Consider the following 22,965-nt stretch of genomic DNA (forward strand, 5'->3'; position numbering starts at 1 on the left):
TCTATCTATCTTCTATCATCTATTCTCTATCATTATGTCTTTATTTATCCATCATCTTTGTATCTCTGTATCTCTGTATCTGTCCATCCATCCATCCATCCATCTGACATCATGCAGCCTTACACACTGTTGGGCCAGGCCATTGGTCTCTCTTCATGTGCAGTACCGCTTCAGCTGCCTTTAGCTTGGCAACAGTTGTGGGAATCAGGCACCATTAATAGGTTTGCCGATAAACAAAACATAACCCCCAAAACAGTGAGCTCAGAAAAACTTTAATTAGAGAGAAACGAGGGCAGGGGTGGGGAGAGAAAGAGAGAGAAAGAGACTGCATTGAATCAGAGCAAAAAGCGAACTGACTGCAGAAACAATCAGGAAAAAAAGCACACCAAACACAGGGCAGAGGTACACAACGGGGGAGAGAGAGAGAGAGAGAGAGAGAGAGGAGCAGGAGGAGGAGGAAGAAGAAGAAGAGGAGGAGGAGGAGACAGGGTGGGACGAGGGTGAACCGCAGCAGTCAGCTAAACTTGGGCGATCCGGGCCGATCTCCGGCGCTGCCTCTTTAAATCGCAGGCGAAAGCGCCGGTGCCGAGCTCCAACGAGGAACTCCGCGAGCTTCAAGTGGCTGCGGGCAGACCCAATAAGAGCTTTTCAGCACCTCCCCTTGGAAACATAGAAAGAAAGTCTGATTACAAACCTTTGGCTCCGTCGGAGAGGGAGAGAGAGAGAGAGAGAGAGAGAGGAAAAAAATTGGCACACGACAGCCCTGTATATAAAGCCTTAACAAGCTCAGCGCCTTTTGGAGAATCCAGGTGCTGGGCGCGTGGGGGGAGAGATACCCGGAGGAGGAGGAGGAGGAGGCGGCGGTGGGGAGAAGGGGAAGGAAAAGGAGGAAGAGAAGGAGGAGAAGAAGAAGAAGAAGATGCTTCTTTAAAAGCCGGCCAAGGAACCGGAGGGCGGAACGGGCGGCAGAGCTACCCGGGGACTCTGCCTTCCGCCGGGCGGATGCGCCAGTGACCTCGTCGCCCAGGCGAGCCAGCTCCCCCTCCGGGCCCAGGCGAGCCATGCCGCCTCTCTTGCGGGGGTCCTTCTGGCTGTGCCTGGCCCTGCTGCCCGGCCTGGGCGCGCCGATGCCGACGGAGATCGTGACTCCCATCCGCCTGGATCCGGATCTCAACGGGCGGCAGTACTTCCAGCGGGCTGGCGAGGAGCCCCCTCAGCAAGGGGCCATCTTCCAGATCACCGCCTTCCAGGAGGATTTCTACTTGAACCTGAGCCCCGACGCCCAGTTCCTGGCGCCCGCCTTCGCCACCCGCTACCTGGGCGCTCCGCGGAGGGCTGGGCACCGGGACTTGCGCCGCTGCTTCTACTCCGGCGACGTCAACTCGGATCGGGACTCCTTCGCCGCCCTGAGCCTCTGCGGAGGGCTGACCGGCGCCTTCGGCTACCGCGGGGCCGAGTATCTCATCAGCCCGGTCCGGAACGCCAGCAGCACCGAGGGCGGCGGCGGCGAGGCGCTGCGCAACAACCAAGGGGCGCACCTGTTGCAGCGGCGGAGCGCGCCTCGCCACTCCGCGGCTACTTCTCGCTGCGGGGTGGATTCCGCCTCCCACCCGGCTTTGGTGCAAGCCCTGGAGAAGTACAAGGGCTCCGGGTCCAGCGGGGCCAAGCCGCCGGGCCAGAACGAGACGGCCCGGGGGACGATGCCCGCGGGGTCCAGGAAAAGCGGCCGCGCCAAGCGCTTCGTCTCCATTCCCAGGTACGTGGAGACGCTGGTGGTGGCCGACGAGTCCATGGTCAAGTTCCACGGCGATGACCTCCAACACTACCTGCTGACCCTGATGGCCACGGCCGCCCGGCTCTACCGGCACCCCAGCATCCAGAACCCCATCAACCTGGCCGTGGTCCAGTTCATGGTCATCGGGCAGGACGACAAGGGGCCCAAGGTGACCAGCAACGCGGCGCTGACCTTGCGCAACTTCTGCGTCTGGCAGAAGAAGTGGAACAAGGGCAGCGACAAGCACCCCGAGTACTGGGACACCGCCATCCTCTTCACCAAACAGGTGTGTGTGTGTGTGAGTGTGAGTGTGAGTGGGGACTCCAGCGGGCCGGAGGGATGGGACGGCCGGAGGAAAGACGGGGAAGGCGGCTCTGCTCCCTGTGCTCTTGGAGCGGGGCTCCCGCTTCCTCGCAAGCTAGGCGCCCATCTCTCTCTCCCTCCCCCTCTGGGTGCTTCTGCCTGTCCCCTCCCGCGAGGGCTGCGTGCCTTTGCAAGCGGGAAGGGGAAGGAACATGGGACGGGAGGAGGAGAAGATCCTTTCACCCCTCAACGCTTCCAGAAGCACTGAGCTCTCCCGTGTTGGAGCGACCGTCTTCGCAGCGGGACCAGGGAAGGAGGAGGAGGAGGAGCAGTAAGAATCCAGATGTGGTGCAAATGGTGCAAACTTCTGCAGGGATGGTGTGTGATGGGATCCTCCTTGTTCTGGGTTTCTTTCCGGGCCTTTTTCTTAGGCAGCAAACTGGATCTCCGAGGCATCTCCCTGGAGCAAGGCACAGCATGTCTGTCTGTAGAAATTCTCAGTCATCCAGGTCGTGGTTGTCCCAAAGGGGCATTTTTTCAAGAGGCAACTGGAGTTTCTGGTTTTTCTTTGAAGATGTTTCGCTTCTCATCCAAGAAGCTTCTTCAGCTTTCTCTTCTCATCCTGGAAGCTTCTTCAGCCCTGAAGAAGCTTCTTGGATGAGAAGCGAAACATCTTCAAGTCCAGTTGCCTCTTAGAAAAAGCATCTTTGGGATAAGGCACAGTATGTATCAGCTTCCAAATAAGTGAGTGGTCTGAGGGTGGGAAAAGGCTGGTTCTACATGCTGCTGAAGACCCTTTTCAAAATGTGCCCATTGAGAGCATCACCTGCTATTGTGACAGGGTAAAGCTTGCCTGCTTGATAGGGGAGTGTTGATACAAATTGCTTGTATGGACACATTTGTAAGGAGAGGCCAGGTAAAAGTCAGCCTGGTTGACTTCATGGATATATCCATCTCTCGTTTCCTTGTTAGCAGCATGGAAGTGGTTTGGAGCTTTGCTTTCTTCTCAGGTATTGACTTCCCAGTTGAATCTACCTTTCTGGGCTTTCCTTGTGGTCTCCCATCCCGCAGCTCAATGGATCTGGCTGGAACGCCTGCCAGGCAAGGCCAACTTAGTGCTGTCACTTAGAGCAGTGATCCCCGACCTTTTTGACGCCGCGGCCCGGTACCGGCATCAGCTGGGCGCCGCGGCCCGGTACCGGCATCAACTGGGCGCCGCCATCTTTTGACCTTTTTTGAGGTCACGAAGCACTTTTCGTCAAAAGATGATGGCGCTCAGCGCTCGTGAGCTTTTTCGGTAGAAATGGCTTTCACCGAAAAGCTCACCGGGATGCGCCATCTTTTGATGAAAAGTGCCCGTGAGCTTTCTACCGGAAAAGCTCACCGGAAGCACTTTTTACCAAAAAGATGGCGGCGCCCAGCAACCAGTGGCCCGGTAAGACTTGTTCCGCGGACCGGTACCGGTCCGCGGACCAGCGGTTGGGGACCCTGACTTAGAGGGAATGAGCTGTATGGGCCAATGGCACTCAGAACAAGTTGTCCAACCTTGATAACTTAAGACGGTGGATTTCAATCCCCAGAATTCTGGGAGTTGAAGTCCACAGGTCTTAAAGTTGCCAAGGTTACACAGCCTTGTTCTAGAACATCTTGCATTGTTGGGAGAAGGCAACAAGTGACTTATGGAGATTCTCCATTCTCCAGGTCATGATTGTCCCAAAGGTGCTTTTTCAAGGGGCAACTGGACTTTTTCTTTGAAGATGTTTCACTTCTCGTCCAAGAAGTTTCTTCAGCTCTGAAGAACCTTCGTGGATGAGAAGCAAAATGTCTTCTAAGAAAAAACAGAAAGTCCAGTTGCCTCTTGAAAAAAGCATCTTTGGGATGGTTAGTTTCTGGAAGGATCATTTCAGGACTCGGGGTGGTGGTGGTGGGATCTTTGACAGCTCACCTCCTGCAAAACTTACATTTGTGATTCTCTGCAGCCATTGGCTGTCAATCTGACACACCTGAAATTCCTTTTGAACCTAGTCTTGGGGTGGAACATTTGTGGCACCGTTTATAATGGTCCCTAGGAGAAAGACAGAATTGAAGAGGTTGCCTTGTTGACCAAGAGCTACAACAATTGGTGAGAGGATGTTGGAGTCTTCTCTTCTTTCCTCCCGCTGCTAGATTTCCAGTCTAGTACCTCCATGGATAAACTAGAGATATCTACCCTCTCCTGGTCTGGACAGATCCATCTGTAAATGCAATAGAAGGTTTCTATTGTCTTTCACTTAGAGGAGGGACAAACAAAAGGGGTGGGAAGAGTGAAATGTACACCAGGTGAAATGTACACAAGACGTAAATCAGTGTGGATTGGAAGACTTTCTTTCTTTCTTTCTTTTCTTTCCTCCTTCTCCTTCTCCTTCTCCTCTCCTCCTTCTCCTTCTCCTTCTCCTTCTCCTCCTCCTCCTCCTCCTTCTCCTTCTCCTTCCTCCTTCTCCTTCTCCTTCTCCTTCTCCTTCTCCTCCTCCTTCTCCTTCTCCTTCTCCTTCTCCTTCTCCTTCTCCTTCTCCTTCTCCTTCTTCTTCTTCTTCTTCTTCTTCTTCTTCTTCTTCTTCTTCTTCTTCTTCTTCTTCTTCTTCTTCTTCTTCTCTTGACTCAGAATAAGCTGTGTTTCAACTACAACTTCCACAGTTCGTTGCCTAACAAGGGTTAAAAGTTTAAAACATCTGAAGGACTCCAAGTTGTGGATTACCCCAAACTCAAGTCCATCCTCTGATCAGATAGCAAGTTGAGGATAAAACATTTCTTTGGGGTAGAAATTACTCAGTGGGCTTTCTTGCTATAAAGATTAAGAATTTAGGATGGAAAGCTATGAGCTTCTCACAGAGCTTCTCTATGGTCAGAAGCAGTTGTCCTTCTTGTTACCATTGAGTAGTTCTCCTAAACTTGGGGCTGTATGGTTAGCTGATTACGACCCTGCTCAATCAGCACTCCAGGAATGTCTGCAGGACTGAGGAATGATGGGAACTGTAGTACAAACATTTGTTCTAAGGTTGAAAAAAAGTAAGTAAGAGAGCCGGGCTATATGAAGTTGTTATGTACTTATTTATTCAGTGCTCTTATTTTTTTTATGTATTCAACGGAGTTAGGAGATTGTTTTCTTTTCCAAACTCACTCAAACAGCAGGATACAGCTGCCTCTTCCTTTTGAAAACCTCTTCAGGAACCTTGATTGAAAGAAGGTCTAGAGGGATTTGAGAGTAACTGGAGCTTTTTCTCTTTCTTCCAAGCATTCTTTTTTTGGTTTTATTCCTTTCCAAGTTTCTTTTTTTTTCTTTCTGCAGAAAAGAAAAACATAGAAAGAAAAACAGAAAAGAAAAAAGAATATAGTAAAGAAAAAAAAATACATAAAGAAAAACTTCCACCTTCACCACAAATTAAAAATAGGTTTTTACCTTCTCTACCAATGAATCTCTTCTTCCTATATCTCATTTCTTATCCATAAACAAACCCATAAAGCCATGTCACTTATTCCTGGTCAGCAAAATTTCAATAAGGCTTACCAGAGACAACAACATATCTATTTTAACCTTGATCAAATGAACCAACTTTATATTCCTTCCTTTTTACTTTTAACAGCCTTGATCTTTAGTCCCTTCAAATAATGTCCCAGAACGATTTCTCTTCATTTTTCCCCTGTCCTATCTCACAAAATTCTTCAAAGGTTTAAGAAGTTTCTTGTTGAGTTCAATATAGGAAAATTACTCAGGTGACTTGTTATTTGTATATCCTTTTTAATTACTCAGACATCAGCTGGTTTCTTTTGTATGTTCAGTGCAACAACTTTTCTACATCATTCTTGTAGCCTGGCATCTTTAAATCCACTTTCAGATCAATCTCAATCTTGCCTGGCAAAACTTGTTCTTCTTCCATAACATCTTTTAAACGCTGTCTTACATTATCTTCAGAGTCCTTTGTTCAAAAATATCTGCTTTATTCTACATTAATAAGTCAAATTTAAATTTCTTTCACTAAAGATTGAAGGAAATTCACTGAGTGATGTAAAACCTGTCAATCCGAAGGTTTCCAATAGCTAAAAAGCACTGGCACTAGCACTAGCACTTAGACCTATAGTATATCACTGCTCCATAGGGCTTTACAGCCCTCTCTAAGCAGTTTACAGGATCAGCATATTGCCCTAGCAATCTGTGTGTCTTCATTTTACCAACCTTGGAAGGATGGAAGGCTGAATCAACCTTGAGCCAGTCAGGATCGAACTCCTGGCAGTCGACAGAATAAGCCTGCAATACTGTATTCTAACCAGTGTCCCTCTATGGCACAACAATTAACAAGCAATTTACAAAAATCAATAGAGAAGTAAGTATGTGAATCCAGTGTCCTTTAGAAGGTGCCAATTGTTGTTTGTTCTGACCTAGGCTTCCTTAGAAAGCATAAAACACAATCTTAGTCCTGGCAAAACCTCTTTTATTTCCACAGCTGTGAGTTATGTTCATTCACAGCCTGCAAGGCTTCACAAACAGTCTTTCAGGGGGATGTTTATAAGCACCCACCTTATCACACTTGGGATGCTGCCAGAGAACTAATTGCCAAATGCAGGGCAAGACCAAACTTGACACAGAGTCAAACAGAGCTTTTCAAAGCTTGAATCAACCAGACAAACTAATTGCTTCCTGCAAAAGCTCACCTCCCGTTCACTCCTCTTTTATTTCCTAAGGGAGGGGCCAATCATCTCTGCCTTACTCCTGAGTTGACCCTGCTTTCTCAATTGCTCTTGTCTTCTGGTCGCCCTGCACATGTGCAGGCTGGGAACCGGTTCCAGAAACTCCGCCGACTCACGGCTGTCTGAGTCTGAAGGCAGCTGATGACTGCCAGCCTGCCCTGGCCCCATCCCTGCCTCCGAGGCAGAGCCCTCGCCTGAGCCTTCCTCAGCCTCCAAGACTTGCCCAAGTTCCTCCCCAACCTCCTCGCTACTCTCCGACTCTGCTGCCAGCTCTGTCAGCCACCAGTGGGCCACAGCATTGTTTGAACAAAAAGATGGCTATTCCCTAATCTCCCAGAGCTCTGAATCCACTCCAGACCTCTGTTTTATGGTCTCATGAGGCAAAACTGCATGGAGCCCTAGTGGGCAATCTCAAGTCTTCTCCTTGCCCAGAGAGTAATGCCAAAAAAGCCAATTTAATTGCCGGCTCTTCATTCTGCTGGCATCATTGGGTTTGCTTTTGGTAGTCTTCAGTTCACCATTTCTTCCCCGGAGGTCTCATTTTTCATGGGAAGATTTATTTACTGCTGGGGTAAACAACTCCATTCATCTAATTGCCTGGCTCTTTGTCCTTCAAGGGGAATCCTGTGATTTGTTCTTAATTAGAGGAGGATTTGCTACTCTATTCCTTGCAATGTGGTTTCTTTTCCTTTCATTTGGGGCTTAGGGGGGATATTCTTCACAAACCCATGGAGATCAGGGATAGAGTGTGGGTGTCGTTCAGTTGCACCACACTTTAGAAACGTCACAGCCATCGCAGTTTCTTCCTAGTACATCCTGAGATCTGATGTTGGACTTCTTTTTTTTAAGTGCCTCTCTGGTGTGGCGCTTCACTTCATTTCTTTTGCATGGATGCTGACAACTTAAATATACTTTGTGATTGGTCTGTGTGATAGATTCTTGACCAATAGGAAAGCAAGTTCTCAGGGGTTTTTTTTTGGGGGGGGGGTGAGGCCATATCAACCATCAGTAAAGATGGAGAGAGATTCAGCAACAGCACTTAGACAGACAGACAGACAGACAGATAGAAAAATAGATGATAGAATGCTTTATTGGCCAAGCCTGATTGGACACACAAGGAATTTGTCTTGGTGCAAATGCTCTCAGTGTACATAAAAGAAAAGATACATTCATCAAGAGTTAAGAATCATAAGGTATAACACTTAATGATAATCATAGGGCACAATAAGCCATCAAATCATACTAGGAAAAAGTCAATATAAATTGTAAGGATACAAGCGACAAAGTCACAGTCATACAGTCACAAATGGGAGGGGATGGGTGATAAGGAGTGATGAGAAGATTAACAGTAATAATAGTGCAGACTTTGTAAATAGTTGAACAGTGTTGAGGGAATTATTTGTTTAGCAGAGTGGTGGCGTTCGGGGAAAAACTGTCCTTGTGTCTAGTCGTTCTGGTGTGCAGCGCTTAGACTTGTAGACTGCTTCACAGTGCTTTACAGCCCTCTCTAAGCAGTTTACAAAGTTAGCATATTGTCCCCAACAATCTGGGTCCTCATTTTACCAACCTTGGAAGGATGGAAGACGGTGTCAACCTTGAGCTGGTCAGAATCAAACCGTGGGCAGAGATTACCTGCATTCTAACTCCTGTACCTCTCTTTATTTTCTTTTTGCCTGGATGGGATTTAAGCAGGTAATGGGCTTCATGTTTCATTGAGGACTTTCTTGGTATGCTCAAGTTGAATGTTCATTGTTCCTATCCTTTCAATGCACAGGCAACAAGCTCAGTTATATTTGTGGGAGATGTTTCCACACCTCTGATCTGGATTTCTCCCTTTATATGACAGAAGCTCTAATCCAAAGTGAAATAGTTCCATTTTCTTCCTTTTCTTATTTGTCCAGGGTTCATTGCCATCAGTAGTTTTTTGTTTTTGTTTTTTTGTAAATGTTTCCCTGCCAGACAATCACTAGATTAGCTGGGCTGTAATCCTCTTAATGTCATCATCATGGAAATGATGGAAGTTAATTGTCCAACTTAACCTGTTCAGTATGGTGGTGGCTATAATATTTCGGAAGTGGTTGTCCAACCTTTTCTTAAAAACTTCCAGTGTTCTCCTTAGTTCTAGGTTGCTTCTCTCTTTGATTAGTTTCCACCCATTGCTTCTTGTCCTGCCTTCAGGTGCTTTGGAGAGTAGCTTGACCCCCTTCTCCTCTCTGTGGCATCCCCTCAAATATTGGAACACTGCTATCATGTCACTCCTAGTCCTTCTCTTCACTAGACTAGCCATGCCTAGTTCCTGCAACCATTCTTCATATGTTTTAACCTCCAGTCCTCTAATAATCTTTGTTGCTCTTCTCTGCACTCTTTCTTAGAGTCTCAACATCTTTTTTATATCATGGTATAGAACATCATAAAACTGATGATGATTGTGTGTGAGCTGCCAGCCCAACTTAGTTGACTACATATGACATGATATAGATCATGATTTCTTTACCAGAAATGCTCCGGTTTGATCAGTACAAACATGATGGAAGTAACATCTGCACATGAAATTTGCTTAAGCCAGGGCAAAGCAGACTAAATTTTACAGATACAGATTGACAGAGTTGGAAGGGACCTTGTAGGTCATCTAGTCCAACCCCTCCCAAGCAGGAGACCCTACACCATTTCTGACAAAAGGCAGTCCAGTCTCTTCTTGAAAGTCTCAAGGGATGAATTTTGATCCAATTAAGAAGGTATTTGGCCTTTCTCTACTCATTCCACTTACCTAAAAGAGGTTGGTTCTCATGGGCTAAACATGGTTAATGAGAACTCTCAGTCAAAGTAGATGGCTAGGTATAGGTCTGATGTCGATTTTTAGTGTTCCTTGCTGGCTTTTCTATGGGAAGGAAGAACTTTTTGCTTTTTACTGTATCTAATTTTTATTAAAACTTTTAATCAAGAAGAGAAACGAATAAGAAAGTGAGGAAGAAAAAACAGGGAACGCAAGCAAGCAAGCAAGGAAAAAAGCAAAAGAGTGCAAGAAAAGAAAGATAAGTTGAAGAAAAATAAAAGGAAGAAGAAAAATAGAAGGAAAAGGAAGAAAACAAGAGTCTTCCAATAGTCTTCACATCAAAGTATACTTTGATCCCTCTCTAAAATTGCACCATATTGTTCTTCTTTCTATAATCTGCCCTGTCTAATCATCAACGTCATAACTCAAAAGAGGTTAACTTTTCCCCCCACAAGTCTGATAAGCCTGTTATTAAGACCGACACTCTCCGTTCCATGGGGTTCTTTCATTAAAATGGTATCAAACCCACCACTTTGCATTTTTGGAGGGGTTCAATTGCTTTGCCAAAGTTCAATGGCATCTTTATTTGTTTAGCCCTCCATTTAGTTAAAATTTTACCTCCCACAATCTGTCCGCCTTTGTGGTTTGCCAGCATAATAAGAATTCTAATTGCCCACCAATAACAAAGGAGCAGTTTTCCTCCCCCCCCCCATAAAAATCAGAGATAAAAGCATGAAACGGCTTGCCGACCAGCAATAGAAATACGTGGTGACATCAATAAATCAAAGATGCTCTTAGATAACTTGGTTCTTAATGATCTCTCACAAACCTAATAAGATGGGCATCATGTGCCAATTCCCGTTGAATCCTGTCTAGTTTCAATGGACTTTAGGGGTTGGAGAAAGGAGAGGGTTGGAGAGCTGCTGATGGGCTGTAGGCTGCATGAGCTAAACAAAAAGGGGTGAAGGGAAGGTCATTAAGAAACAACCATAACATTGTTCGTTTGGAGTGGCAGAACTTGTAAATGAATGTAACTGGCCTTAATGTTTTGGTATATGCTGCCTAGAAGGTGCTGAACGAAGACATGGGAATTAGAAATATTTGCCCTCTTTCCTCTTCTATTCCATTTAAAATGAAAGCCAACACATTTGGGCTATTCTCCCTCTGCCCATCAGATGCTGGGACTTCACTTGATGTGCATTATAAACTCAGTGGGTGAGTCCTTTGTTTTAGCCAGGTGATTCCTGGAAGATTTCCCATCAGTTCTAAGAGAGAGCAGAATTCTTCCCACTGGCTACATCACGACACTTTGCAAATGACGTGTATGTGGCAACAGGGATACAACTTTTGGGCTGGTTTGAGAGTTCTTTGCAGAGAAGGAAGGTGATTGTGTTTGAGTCATAGAAATCAGATCTACACTTTCCTGCTTTCTGTAACAACAACAAAGAAAGGAAAATTAATGTTTTTATATAGACAATGCAAAGGTGTTTCGTTTGTCTTCTTTCACTTCTCATTCCATAGAATTTAATCCTGGAGGAGCTCATGAGAAATCACATCCTCTTGCTTTCTGGTTTTTTTTAACCCTATATCCAGAATAAATACATTTGGAAACTCAGTAAAGGAAACTCAACAAGTTTTGTAGATATCTAGATGTTATGATGAGTGGCTGGAGAATTGATCTTTAACTCAGCTTGGGTGTTACATCTTGGTTCTCACTAACTGTGGTGAAGAAGTAGGCTTAAGTGTGAGACTATTTTACTTCAGGATGGAAGGAGAGAGGTGTGAGGTGAGGGAATGTCTTGGGCCTATTCAGAGAGAAGACAAGAATAGCATCCTGCCTCAAAAGCTATTCAAGGAAAGGAAGCTGTTGTACATAAGAATTTTCTGTCATTTCAGTCTCTACCCAACTCTACCTGAAAAGTAAAATGGTCCAACACAGCAATGAGTTTCACTTGCACAATATAATATGTGTCTGTAGCAGTTAAATTGAGAAATATCCTTTCATCAACTGGAGGCTCACAATTTCTAGGCTTTGTATGTTTTGGGTAGGAAGCAGTTGGGAACTGGATGAAGGAGGTTGCAAGTATTTGTGAATCTTATTGTGATGATTTTACTCTTTAAAAATCTCACATGCGCACACACACCCCAAATGCGCAGATAGACAAATTTTTGAGCCCCATCCACTCATGGCTGGCACTAGTGGTGGGACTCATCTCCGTGGGTGGTGGTGATGAGTCTGCTTACCAAGATGAGGTGGACCGATTGCTTTTGTGGTGTGGAGAGAATAACTTGGTTCTCAACACCAATAAGTCCAAGGAGCTTATAGTGGACTATAGAAGGAAAAGATCAGACATCCAGCCGTTGCTTATCAATGGAGACTGAGTGGATCAAGTGGCCAGTTTTAAGTTTCTGGGTGTTAAAATAAAAGAGGACCTGACCTGGGGTGCTCACATTGCAGCCTTGGTCAAAAGGGCCCAGCAGAGATTAGACTACCTGAGGCTTCTCAGAAGAGAACAACTTGAATGAACCCTTTTTTTTTGAACTATTACCATCTGGCAGACGGTACAGAATAATAAAAACAAAGATAAATAGGCTGAATACCAACTCCATCCCAGGGCAGTAGCTCTTTTGAATTCTACTGTATAGTGCAGTGTTGGTGCGGTGTCAGGGGTTTTCGGTTCAATGTGTGGAGGGTGAAGGATATGTGTTTGTGTTTATTTTCATGGTCACGGTCATGATGTGCACTGTGTGATTTTGTTGTACGAGGTGCAATGACAATAAAGAAAACTAAACTAAACTAGGGGCTACACAAGGAATCCTGCCAAGCTTTATGGAACAACTTAAGCCTTCCTGCTTAAGTATATTTTGTGAACACAGTCAATGTGCAACGTTAATCATGCGGTATTGCACTCTTATCAGTGGATTAGAAAGACTTCATCCTTGGCATATTAGGAGGACTGGTTGGGGTCACAGCCTCGTGTATGTGGAGGATTAATTCCTCCCCATCTATGGCATCTCCAAATGCTTCTGAGATCCTTTTCAGAAAGTCTTTTGACTCCCACCAATGGAAACCTTTCTTTTTCCTATCACTCGCTTCAGGGAGGTAGCTAAGTCCTCTCAGCGTCAAGGCTAGGATGGAGAAGACAGAAAGAACATCTCTTTCAGACCAGATGCAGATTATTTCCGCTATTTTAATGGTGCTTGCTTTAAATTGTGGAGCTTCCAGACTTCACAGCAAGCCACATAATTAACGCAAGATGTGCTCCAACTCCAGCAGCGGAGGAGATGCTGGGAGTCTCTGCAGCGACGTTTAAAAACCTCACTACCCGAAAAGAGGGAATGCGTACTTCCTGCAATTGTGGTGTATTCTGCTTTCTGATGAAGACACGCGTCGTTCTTGACAGTTGAGATAGGAATTTCCATTGTTAAACAAAGTGAGCGCGATGGGAGTATTACAATCATAGCTGCCATGTTGGTTAAGCGAATCATTGCCGTTGTTAATCACACACTCATTAAGCAAATCCTGCTTCCCCTATTGCACGGGGGTCAAACTCGACCACGTCACATGACATCCCGTGACATTTTTTGCCTTTGGGGAGCTGGGGTGGGCGTGGCTTGTTCGTGATGCATCATCCGGTCCACAGGCCGCCGGTTTGACCCCCTTGTCCTATTGACTTTGTTTGTTGGAAGCAGGCTGAGAAGGTAGCAATCACATGATTCCCTTCCCCAGGATGCTGCAACTGTTGTAAATACATGCCAGTGGCCAAGTGCCCAAACTTTGATCACATGACCATGGGGATGTTGCAACAATTGTAAGCATGAGCATTGGTTGTAAGTCTCAGAATGGGACAATTCACCGCAGCCAACTCGCCACAGCCCAGAGGTGGTATTCAGCAGGTTCTGACCGGTTCTGGAGAACCAGTAACGGAAATTTTGAGTAGTTAGGAGAACCGGCAAATACCACCTCTGACTGGCCCTGCCCCCATCTATTCCCTGCCTTCCGAGTCAGAGCTGATCGGCTGGGTCTCCTTTGGTTGTCCTACACAGAAGAATGGAGCTGGAAGGCCAGATTAGTGGGGTGGGGAGCAGAGGTGGTATTCAGCAGGTTCTGACCGGTTCTGGAGAACCGGTAGCGGAAATTTTGAGTAGTTCGAAGAACTGGCAAATACCGCCTCTGACTGGAGATTTTACCGTATCCTTCCCCTGCCATGACCACCAAGCCACGCCCACAGAACCGGTAGTAAAAAAAAATTGAATCCCACCACAGCCAACTGCCACAGCCAACTTTCTGCGGGACAACTCACTGCAGGTCAATTTAACAATTCTATTTAATTGTTTAAAATAAATAATAAGTTATTTTAATTTTCATCGTTCACATTTCATTTTCTGCCTCCTTTTGTGTCCTTTTTAAATGATTCTATTTCAACATTTCTTTGATATTGGTATAACTGTCGTCCCACAGTGAGTTGTCCTGCAGCAATAAAAATAATCCCCCCGATTTTGTTCTATTGTACTTCATTAATTTATTTAAATTATTTACTTTTTGTTAGTTTTTATTGGGTGTTTTTTGTTTTAAATTTGGCTTTACATTCTGTAAGCCACCTCAAGTCACCATGGGCGAATAGGCAGCAATATAAATTCAATCAATCAATCAATCAATAAGTTGGCTGTGGCAGGTTGGCTGTGGTGAGTTGACCATGGCGAGTTGGCCGTGGTTAATTGTCATAGACCTGATAAGTCACATGTCTGTACTACTGTAACTTCAAACGATCACTAATGGTTGTAAGTTGACTATCTGTAGATTTTCCTCCCTCCCTCTTTCTCTCTCTCTCCCTCTCTCTTTCTCTCTTCTTTGTCCCAGTCTTACTTAAGGACATTGCTGCCATGATTTCTATTCTGTCCAAAGCAGTTTGAAGACAGTCCACATTTTTTCTTCCTCTTCTACTACCCAGTAGTGTCACAGTCTCTGGAGAAGTCAACATCCACTCACCTCTACTCCATGACAAAGGAAACCACAACAACCAATTGCTTCCACTCCTTTCCTCCCATGGTGTTACTCCATGTTGGGTGGATTTGTCTTGTATGTAAAAAAGAAAGAAAGAAAGAAAAAGAAAACAGAAGTTTAAGCTGAACCAAGGGGAAAAGCTACATTTTTTTTCCTTCGAAAGGGCCTGTTAAGATGGATGAAATCAAGAAATGAGCAGTGAAAGTGAGGCAAGAATTCCTCCAAAGTGAGAAAGCATACTAGAGAGCTTTAATAATGCAAAGAAAACATTAGCTTCACTGCAGTTTCAAGTACATTGTAGAGGAGTTAGTGATTAACTGGCTTACCTCTTGAGTGCTGGCAAGTTGGAGAAACCACAGATCTGGAGTTGGTTTCAAACTGGCGCAGAGTTCTTGATGAAAATGCCCCAAGTTACAAATCTGAGGCTTATACGTTTAATTTGCTTAACTCATAACTCTGGATAGTGGAACTCTAAAGTACCAATAGAAGAGAAGATTAATAGCTCAGGGTTAAAATGCGGGCTCCTTTCTTTCGCACATTTCATGACCCAGCTAGGTAACATCATCAGGGTGAGTGAGTGTGAGGTTTGCTCCATGTTTATAACAGCAGAGAGAAAACCCCAATCTCTTCTAACACTGATGATGTAACCTAGTTCAGTAATGAATCCAGAGGTGGTCTTCAGCAGGTTCTGACCAATTCTGGAGAACCGGGAGCAGAAATTTTGAGTAGTTCGAAGAACTGGCCAATCCCACCTCTGACTGGAGATTTTACAGTATCCTTCCCCTGCCACGCCCACCAAGCCACGCCCGCAGAACCGGTAGTAAAAAAACAAATTGAATCCCACCACTGAATGAAACATCTGCAAGAAAACAACCAAGCTTGGTGAGCATCAAGAACCCTGTATTCTACAAAGTTACCTTCAATGGACTTGGCCTCCACCACCTTTTGAGAGCTCCATCCCATCTTTCAAACAATGCCCGCTTGCGTTTTTTATGCCTTACTTCCAGGAGTAACGTTTTAGCAATGGGTTTTCTGCCCGGTTGCTGGGTGGGTTGTGGCCATGGTGGCTGTGGCCTAGTTGGCCTCCTTCACCACAGTCGGGGAGGGGATGTTTTTGCCCTCCCTGGGCTCTGGAGGCTTTTGTCGAACCTCCGGGAGGGCGAAAACGGCCTCCCCAGGCTCTGAGGCTCTCTGGAAGCTGGAAACAGCCCCATTTCTGGCCTTCCCAAACTTCCAGGAGGCCCGTTTTTCACCCTCCCCGAGCCTTTCTGCACACCTTGCACTTACCTGTGTCCAAAATGGGCCACGTGGAGACTCCTGGGATGGGTAGGGCCAGTCAGGAGTGGGATTGGAGGGTTCTCTGAATTGCACAGAATCTTAGCTAGGGTCTCTCCTGCGAACCCCTGCGAGCCCCCAGCAGCCCACCCCTGCTTACTTCGCCGTTCACTCATTCCTCAAATCCCACTGTGAGGGCACTGGATCAGCGAAGACATCTGCCTTTCTTGAACTCTTCCATCTGTGGTCTCTTGATACATAACATTCATTTTCCTGCCAAAAGCGGTTATATAAACCCAGAGCTCTCATTTCATTAGAAATGAGAGACAGAGGGGAGGAGGGAGGGAGGGAGGGAGAGAAAGGCGAAACTAATTGATAAGACGGTTTGGAGTTATGGACAAGTGGAGGATAGTGCTCGATTGCTTGCTTTTATTTTTGGTTTTGAGGAAGCTTCTTCTCCAAACAGCAAATAGATGGATAAGAAATAGACAAGGGCTATGGAATGGTTTTTCCTCCATCACTGTTCACCTTTTGCCTACATTTCAGCCTGGAAACAAAGAGTTCAACAACGAAGCACATACTTTGTGTGGAAGGAGGCAGAAGTGCTCCTCTTAACATGGCCAATTCAGATTGGAAAATTGTTTGCTTGAAAGCTGAGGGAAGCTTTCAAAGCTGGGCCAGTTAGTGTGGATCAAAATAACTTTCCTGTTAAGCTCCCTGGAAGTGAATTGAATTGAATTCTTTGTTGTCATTGTACGTATATACACAGTATACATACAACGAAATTCATATAACACCCAGAGATCAGACTCAAAATACATACACACCTATGACAATCCTGCAAAATAGTGGCATGGAAACTCTTTATTTTAGGTTATTTATTTATTATGAGCTGAGATAGTGCAGTGGTTAGAGTGCAGTACTGCAGGCTACTTCTACTGGCTGCCAGTAGAAGTAGTGCAATTTGGCAGTTCGAATCTCACTAGGCTCAAGGCTGACTCAGCCTTCCATCCTTCTGAGTTGGGTAAAATGAGGACCCAAATTGTTGGGGGGCAATATGCTGACTCTGTAAATTGCTTAGAGAGGGCTGTAAAGCAGCAGTCGCCAACTGATGGGCCACAAGAAAATTTTGGTGGGCCTCAGAGAAATGTCACCTCCAGAGCACCCCCGCAAAGCAATTAATCCAGGCTGCACAGAAACACAAGGCTGCAGCGCCCACATGGCTCGTGGGAACCCTCCCTGCCCACTCACTCCTTACCCGCAAACTTGCCTGCTAAATTGCTATTTTTTCCTTTTTCTGATCATCAGCTGTTCTGCTGTGCATGTCTGCGTAAAAAGAAATCACGGCTAAACGTTAAGTACCCTTTTAATGGACTATAAGTTAGAAGCCTCCAGAGATCCGGTGAGAAGGTTTGGCCGCACAGTCGAGGAAATCTTGCAAGCTTTGGTGGAAGCCAGACTTGGCCTTTATAACTTCTTAGAGAAGATGTGACTCTTTATGGCTCTTAATAGCCCATTGAACCCGGGCCTAAGGAATGTCCGTTAAGAGCTATGTGTTAATTTCAGCCCCACCGTGAGAGAAAGTGTGTCAGTGTGTCAGTGCAGGTGTTTGGCAAAGGGCCAAGGCCTACTTTCCGCTAGTAAGGAAACTTTTTTTTTTTTTAAAAAAAGAAAGACAATGAGTGAGTAAAGCAAACAAATGGCCACTGGCTAGCTTCCACAGAACATCTCCCCCCACCTCTAAGATTCATCCAAGTTATATTTGCAACTCAAGCATTCTGAATTTAGAAGACTTTCTGGAACCAAAGGACCTCAAAATTATGCTTCCTCTGACTAAAAAGTATGGACCATTTAAGAGCAGTTTCATATTACACCATGATTGCTATTTGTCTTAATTCTGGATGGATATCTCTCCTGGTACCTTCTAAAGGAACTGAGATTCAACTCCAGGATCTAGACAGCCCTTAAGATGCAGGGCTTAAGTTACAATCATTCATTTAGTGACTGTTTGAAGCAGTGGTGGGATTCATTTTTTTTTACTACCGGTTCTGTGGGCATGGCTTGGTGGCCATGGCAGGGGAAGGATACTGTAAAATCCCATTCCTTCCCCACCCCACTAACCTGCTTTCCAGGTCCGTTCTCCTGTGCAGGGCAACAAAAGAAGACCCAGCCAATCAGCTGGGACTCGGGAGGCAGAGAATAGATTGTGGGCAGTCAGAGGTGGTATTTGTCGATTCTCCAAACTACTCAAAATTTCCGCTACCGGTTCTCCAGATCTGGTCAGAACCTGCTGAATACCGCTTCTGGTTTGAAGTTACAATGGCTCTGAAAAAAAGTGACTTACGACTATTCTTCACACGACCATTGCAGCATCCGTACGATGCTGTGATTAAAATTCAGGCACTTGGCAATTGGCATGTATTTATGATGGTTTTACTGTCCTGGGGTCATGTGACCACCTTTTGTGACTTTCCGAAAAGCAAAATCAATGGGGGGAAGCCAGATTGACTTAACTGTTAGTCTAGCTTAACTACTGCAGTGATTCACTTAAACAACTGTGGCAAGAAAAAATGGGGTAAAACTTACTTAACAACTGTCTTGATTAGCAATGGAAATGTTGGGTGTTGTGGCCCACTGGTGGCTGATGGATCTGGCAGCAGAGTTGGATAGTAGTGAGGAGATTGGGGAGGAACCTGGGCCAGCCTTGGAGGCTGAGGAAGGCTCAGATGAGGGCTCTGCATCGGAGGCAGAGATAGGGCCAGGGGAGGCTGGCAGTCATCAGCTGCCTTCAGACTTGGACAGCAGTCAGGTGGGGGAGTTTCTGGAATGGATTCCCAGCCTGTGCATGCCCAGAGCTACCAGAAGACAAGAACAATTGAGAAAGCAGGGTCGACTCAGGAGTAAGGCCGCACCTTGGAGATGATTGGCCCCTCTCAAAGTCCCATAAAAGAGGAGCGAACAGGATGTGAACTTTTGCAGGAAGCAATTAGTTTGTTGATTCAAGCTTTGAAAGGTTCTGTTTGACTCTGTGTCAAGTTTGGCCTTGCCCTGCGTTTGGCAATTAGTTCTCTGGCAGCATCCCAAGTGTGATAAGGTGGGTGCTTATAAACATCCCCCTGAAAGACTGTTTGTGGAGCCTTGCAGGCTGTGAATGAACATAATTCATAGCCATGGAAATAAAAGAGGTTTTGCCAGGACTAAGATTGTGTTTTATGCTTTCTAAGGAGCCTAGGTCTGATCATTGGGCTCAATTGTGGTCATAAGACAAGAACCTGTTGTAATTTAGGTTGCTATGTTTCTTCCACAAATGAATGCAGGCAACTATGTGTGGGAAATGTCACTTATAGTTCCTGGAAAGTATCTACATAGATTTTGTAGGAAGAATCTGTGACTGTGAAGAACTGCCCATAGATTAGACAGAGGAATTGTAGAAAGTCAGTATCCACCCACCCTCCTAGATAATGAAATATTATGGGGAATATTAAAAGGGCAAGATAGAATATTTCCCCTAAAGGAGAAATGAAAAAAAAATCTTAAGGGAGGCAGAAACCAGCAACAGTGTTCTGACCCAGTTCCCCAAACATGACAAACCCTCTGACCTGAACTCAAAAGATTCCTTTATTGGGAGTGCCAACAACTCCGGCAAAAAAATTCTCTCTCACTATAGGCTATCAAGTCTGTCTGGCCGAGAGATGAATAGCTGTCTGCCACACCTATTCATCTCCTCCCCCTCCTGCCTTTTATCTCCAGAGCTAGGGTGGGGCTTCGCTAGCAGCAACGGCTCTTCCTTCCCAAGGATCGGCCCATAGATTTCTACTGCTCTCCTCTCCTCTGCCTTCTGCACATTTGCATGTCAGGCACTGGACCCAGCTGTTCCTCCTCTTCCTCATCAGCCAACTCCACACCTGGGGGCTGTTGACTCTCTACCTGAGGGCTGATGGGTGGCTCAGGCTCTGCTTCTTTCTCTCTTTCTGCCACCTCAAAGCTCTCAGGTTGCCTTGATGCTGATCCTGATTCCCATGCCTCCTCCTCTTCTGATTCGGCTGCTGGAGAGGCCGGCGGCCGACAGGCCACAACAACCAGTCTCCCTACCCCAAGCAGAAACTGAGGAGGCCAGCTTTTAGAAATGCAGATTTGGTAATCCATTCTGAAAGACTGGGTCAGACAGAAACTCCAGATGAACAACAAACAAAAGGCTGACAAAATTAGCTCAGACAAACATCTAGGATTGGCATTTCCCCTTTTGCCTATAGAGCCAGCCATGACCCTCCCATGACCCCATAGAGATCCAGAAGGTATAAAACTCATCCACTCTCAACTCCATTTTGTCAGCTGTCCCAGAACCGCATGCTGTGTGTGTGTTGGTTCTGTTCACCAATAAACAGAATCTTCCTTTCCAATCAGCCTCCCTTTTATTCCAAGCTTGGACCTGGACATGGAGATTTCTTTCAACAGAACCATCTAAGCATATTGTGGACAACTAGGTCCAGCCAACTGTCTTTGTGACCCCCCCCCCCTGATTTGAAGTCAAATAGCCTGAGGCTGGGTTTCATATAATCCTTGGCTTTTGCTCAAAAATCTTTTCCCAACACAAAATAAAAACACCTTACATCTGGATTTTCCATCCCCAAACAACCTTTTTTTCCTCCATGAGGCTACTTCAACAGGCTACTCTTGAGCAAATGATGGGGTCGTAGGGAATAACCTCTTACCTCCACAAACACTCTGCTTCGTCTAGACAAGAAAACGATGCCTTCTGAACATTTCTAACATGTTCAACTTGACTGTGGAGACATGATAGTCTCCAGGATCTAACAACTTAAGTGCTTACGAAAAGTATTTGAAAATGAATCTTTTGAATTCCCAGGCACTGTTTATGTAATACTTGCAAGAGAATCTACACATTTTTATTCTTAATCAGGAAGCATAGAGAATAGAGGGATGAGTGAAATCATGAAATGGCATTAAATGTACTATCTTACAATTGTCTGCTCTATATGCTTGGTGATGTTATACATCTGTTACTAGCACAATGGGAGAAGAAATGCAAGGGAACACATTTAATTGAGACTTTTTTGGCATCTCACCTAGGTCCTCTAAGCTAAGCTAATCTGCTTTCTCTGAACTTTCTTTCACCTAAAAATATTGGGCTTCTCAAGTTCATCGTGTTTAATCTGAGGGGGGAAAACCAGGGGTGAGCTTCAAAAATTGTAACAAAGGGTTATCTGCCCTTTCTGCGCCAACTCAAAAAGCTCAAACTGCCCAAGGAACTGCTAATACAGTTCTACAGAGGAATTATTGAGTCCGTCATCTGCACCTCTATAACTGTCTGGTTTGGCTCTGCAACCCAACAGGACAGACACCGACTTCAGAGAGTAATTAGGACTGCAGAAAAAACAATTACTACCCACCTGCCTTCAATCAAGGATCTGTATACTGCACGAATCAAAAAGAGGGCTGTGAAAATATTTACAGACCTCTCACATCCCGGATATAAACTGTTTCAACTCCTTCCCTCAGAAGAACACTATAAAGCACTGCACACCAGAACAACTAGACACAAGGATGGTTTTTTTTTTCCTGAAAGCCATCACTCTGCTAAACAAATAATTCCCTCAACACTGTCCAACTATTACAACACTGTCTTACTATTACTGTTAATCCTCTCACCACTCCTTATCACCTATCCCCTCCCACTTGTGATTGTAAGACTGTAACTTTGTCACTTGTATCCTTACAATTTATATTGACTGTTTCCTAGTATGATTTGATTGCTGATTGTACCCTACGACTATTATTAAGTGTTGTACGTTATGATTCTTGACTCTTGACGAATGTCTCTTTTCTTTTATGTACACTGTGAGTATTTGCACCAAGACAAATTCCTTGTGTGTCCAATCACACTTGGCCAATAAAGAATTCTATTCTATTCTATTCTATTCTATTCTATTCTATTCTATTCTATTCTATTCTATTCTATTCTATTCTATTCTATTCTATTCTATTCTATTCCTAGGAAGGGCGGGGTGGGTGGGGCCAGCCAGGAGTGGGATTTGAGGGTTCTCCGAACTGCACAGAATCTTAGCTGGGGGCTCTCCCGAACCCCTGCGAAACCCCAGCAGTCCACCCCCTGGGGGAACCCCCCCTGAAACTATTCACTAAAACATTATTAAAGCTGGAGAGGAAGTTGAACAAAGAAGTAAAACCAGGTTGCTATTGATTGTATCTTGTGTCAAGTGATATTTCTTAGGTGGAAAGTTCTTCCCCCTCTCCTCAAAATCACGAGCGTCTTCAATCTTTCAGAAAAAAGGCTGTACTTAAACTCAGTGAAGCAACCTGTGGGAGAATGAACAATGTCAGATGGTAGTTATGGAGGCTGCTGTGTTTAAATGTTTTTTTCTTCTACAAAGCAATAACCACACAAGCCCAAATCCACCTACAAAGCTCTAACCAGTGGAGGAACATGTCGTCAAGTCTACTTTCTGGTGCACCAGATAGCTCCATGCAGAGGATCATGGTTATGGTGCAATTCCATTGCATTCAGATGGGTTGCTGTTCTTAGGTGAATGCAGATGTGCTACGTAGTCTCAAGTGAGAATATGTATGAAGGGAATATGGCCCTGTAGGGTTATTCCACGTACATTTATTCTGAATGTGTAGTTTAGTCTATGTGTGCAGGATTTGGAGAGACCCTGTCAAGATATGTTGGGTGAGGAAAACAGGAAGAGAGAGTGAAAAAAGTATACTGCACAGATCCAATGTTGCTAAGTCTGGAATATCTTGCAAGAGCTGATAATATCTTGTTCAAAAACTGTATTTGCATCTGAGTTGCTCCTGAGGTAAGGAAATCTGAGAGATCATAAGGTAAAGGTAAAGGTCCCCCTCGCACCTATGTGCTAGTCGTTTCCGGCTCTAGGGGGCGGTGCTCATCTCCGTGACAAAGCCGAAGAGTCAGCACTGTCCAAAGACGTCTCCGTGGTCATGTGGCTGGCAGGACTAAACGCCGAAGGTGCACGGAGGAACGTTGTTCTCTTCCCACCAAAAGGGTCCCTATTTTTCTACTTGCATTTTTTACATGCTTTCGAACTGCTAGGTTGGCAGAAGCTGGGACAA

At 45.2% G+C, this 22,965-nt stretch overlaps 1 protein-coding gene across 1 annotated transcript in view; it reads left to right on the plus strand.

Moving 5' to 3' along the window:
* Positions 1–720: 720 nt before the first annotated feature.
* ADAMTS15 (ADAM metallopeptidase with thrombospondin type 1 motif 15) overlaps positions 721–22,965 on the plus strand; it is a 48,222-nt gene continuing 25,977 nt past the window's right edge. The window contains exon 1 of the mRNA XM_026678600.2: positions 721–2,060. Coding sequence (XP_026534385.1) covers positions 1,062–2,060 — 999 coding nt within the window. The 5' untranslated portion in view covers positions 721–1,061. The remainder of the gene's footprint in view (positions 2,061–22,965) is intronic.

This window comes from Notechis scutatus, chromosome 7 (genome assembly GCF_049901735.1).
Source record: "Notechis scutatus isolate UNSWTSFEM ecotype Mainland chromosome 7, rNotScu1.2, whole genome shotgun sequence".
In the NCBI taxonomy this organism is placed as follows: Eukaryota; Metazoa; Chordata; class Lepidosauria; order Squamata; family Elapidae; genus Notechis; species Notechis scutatus.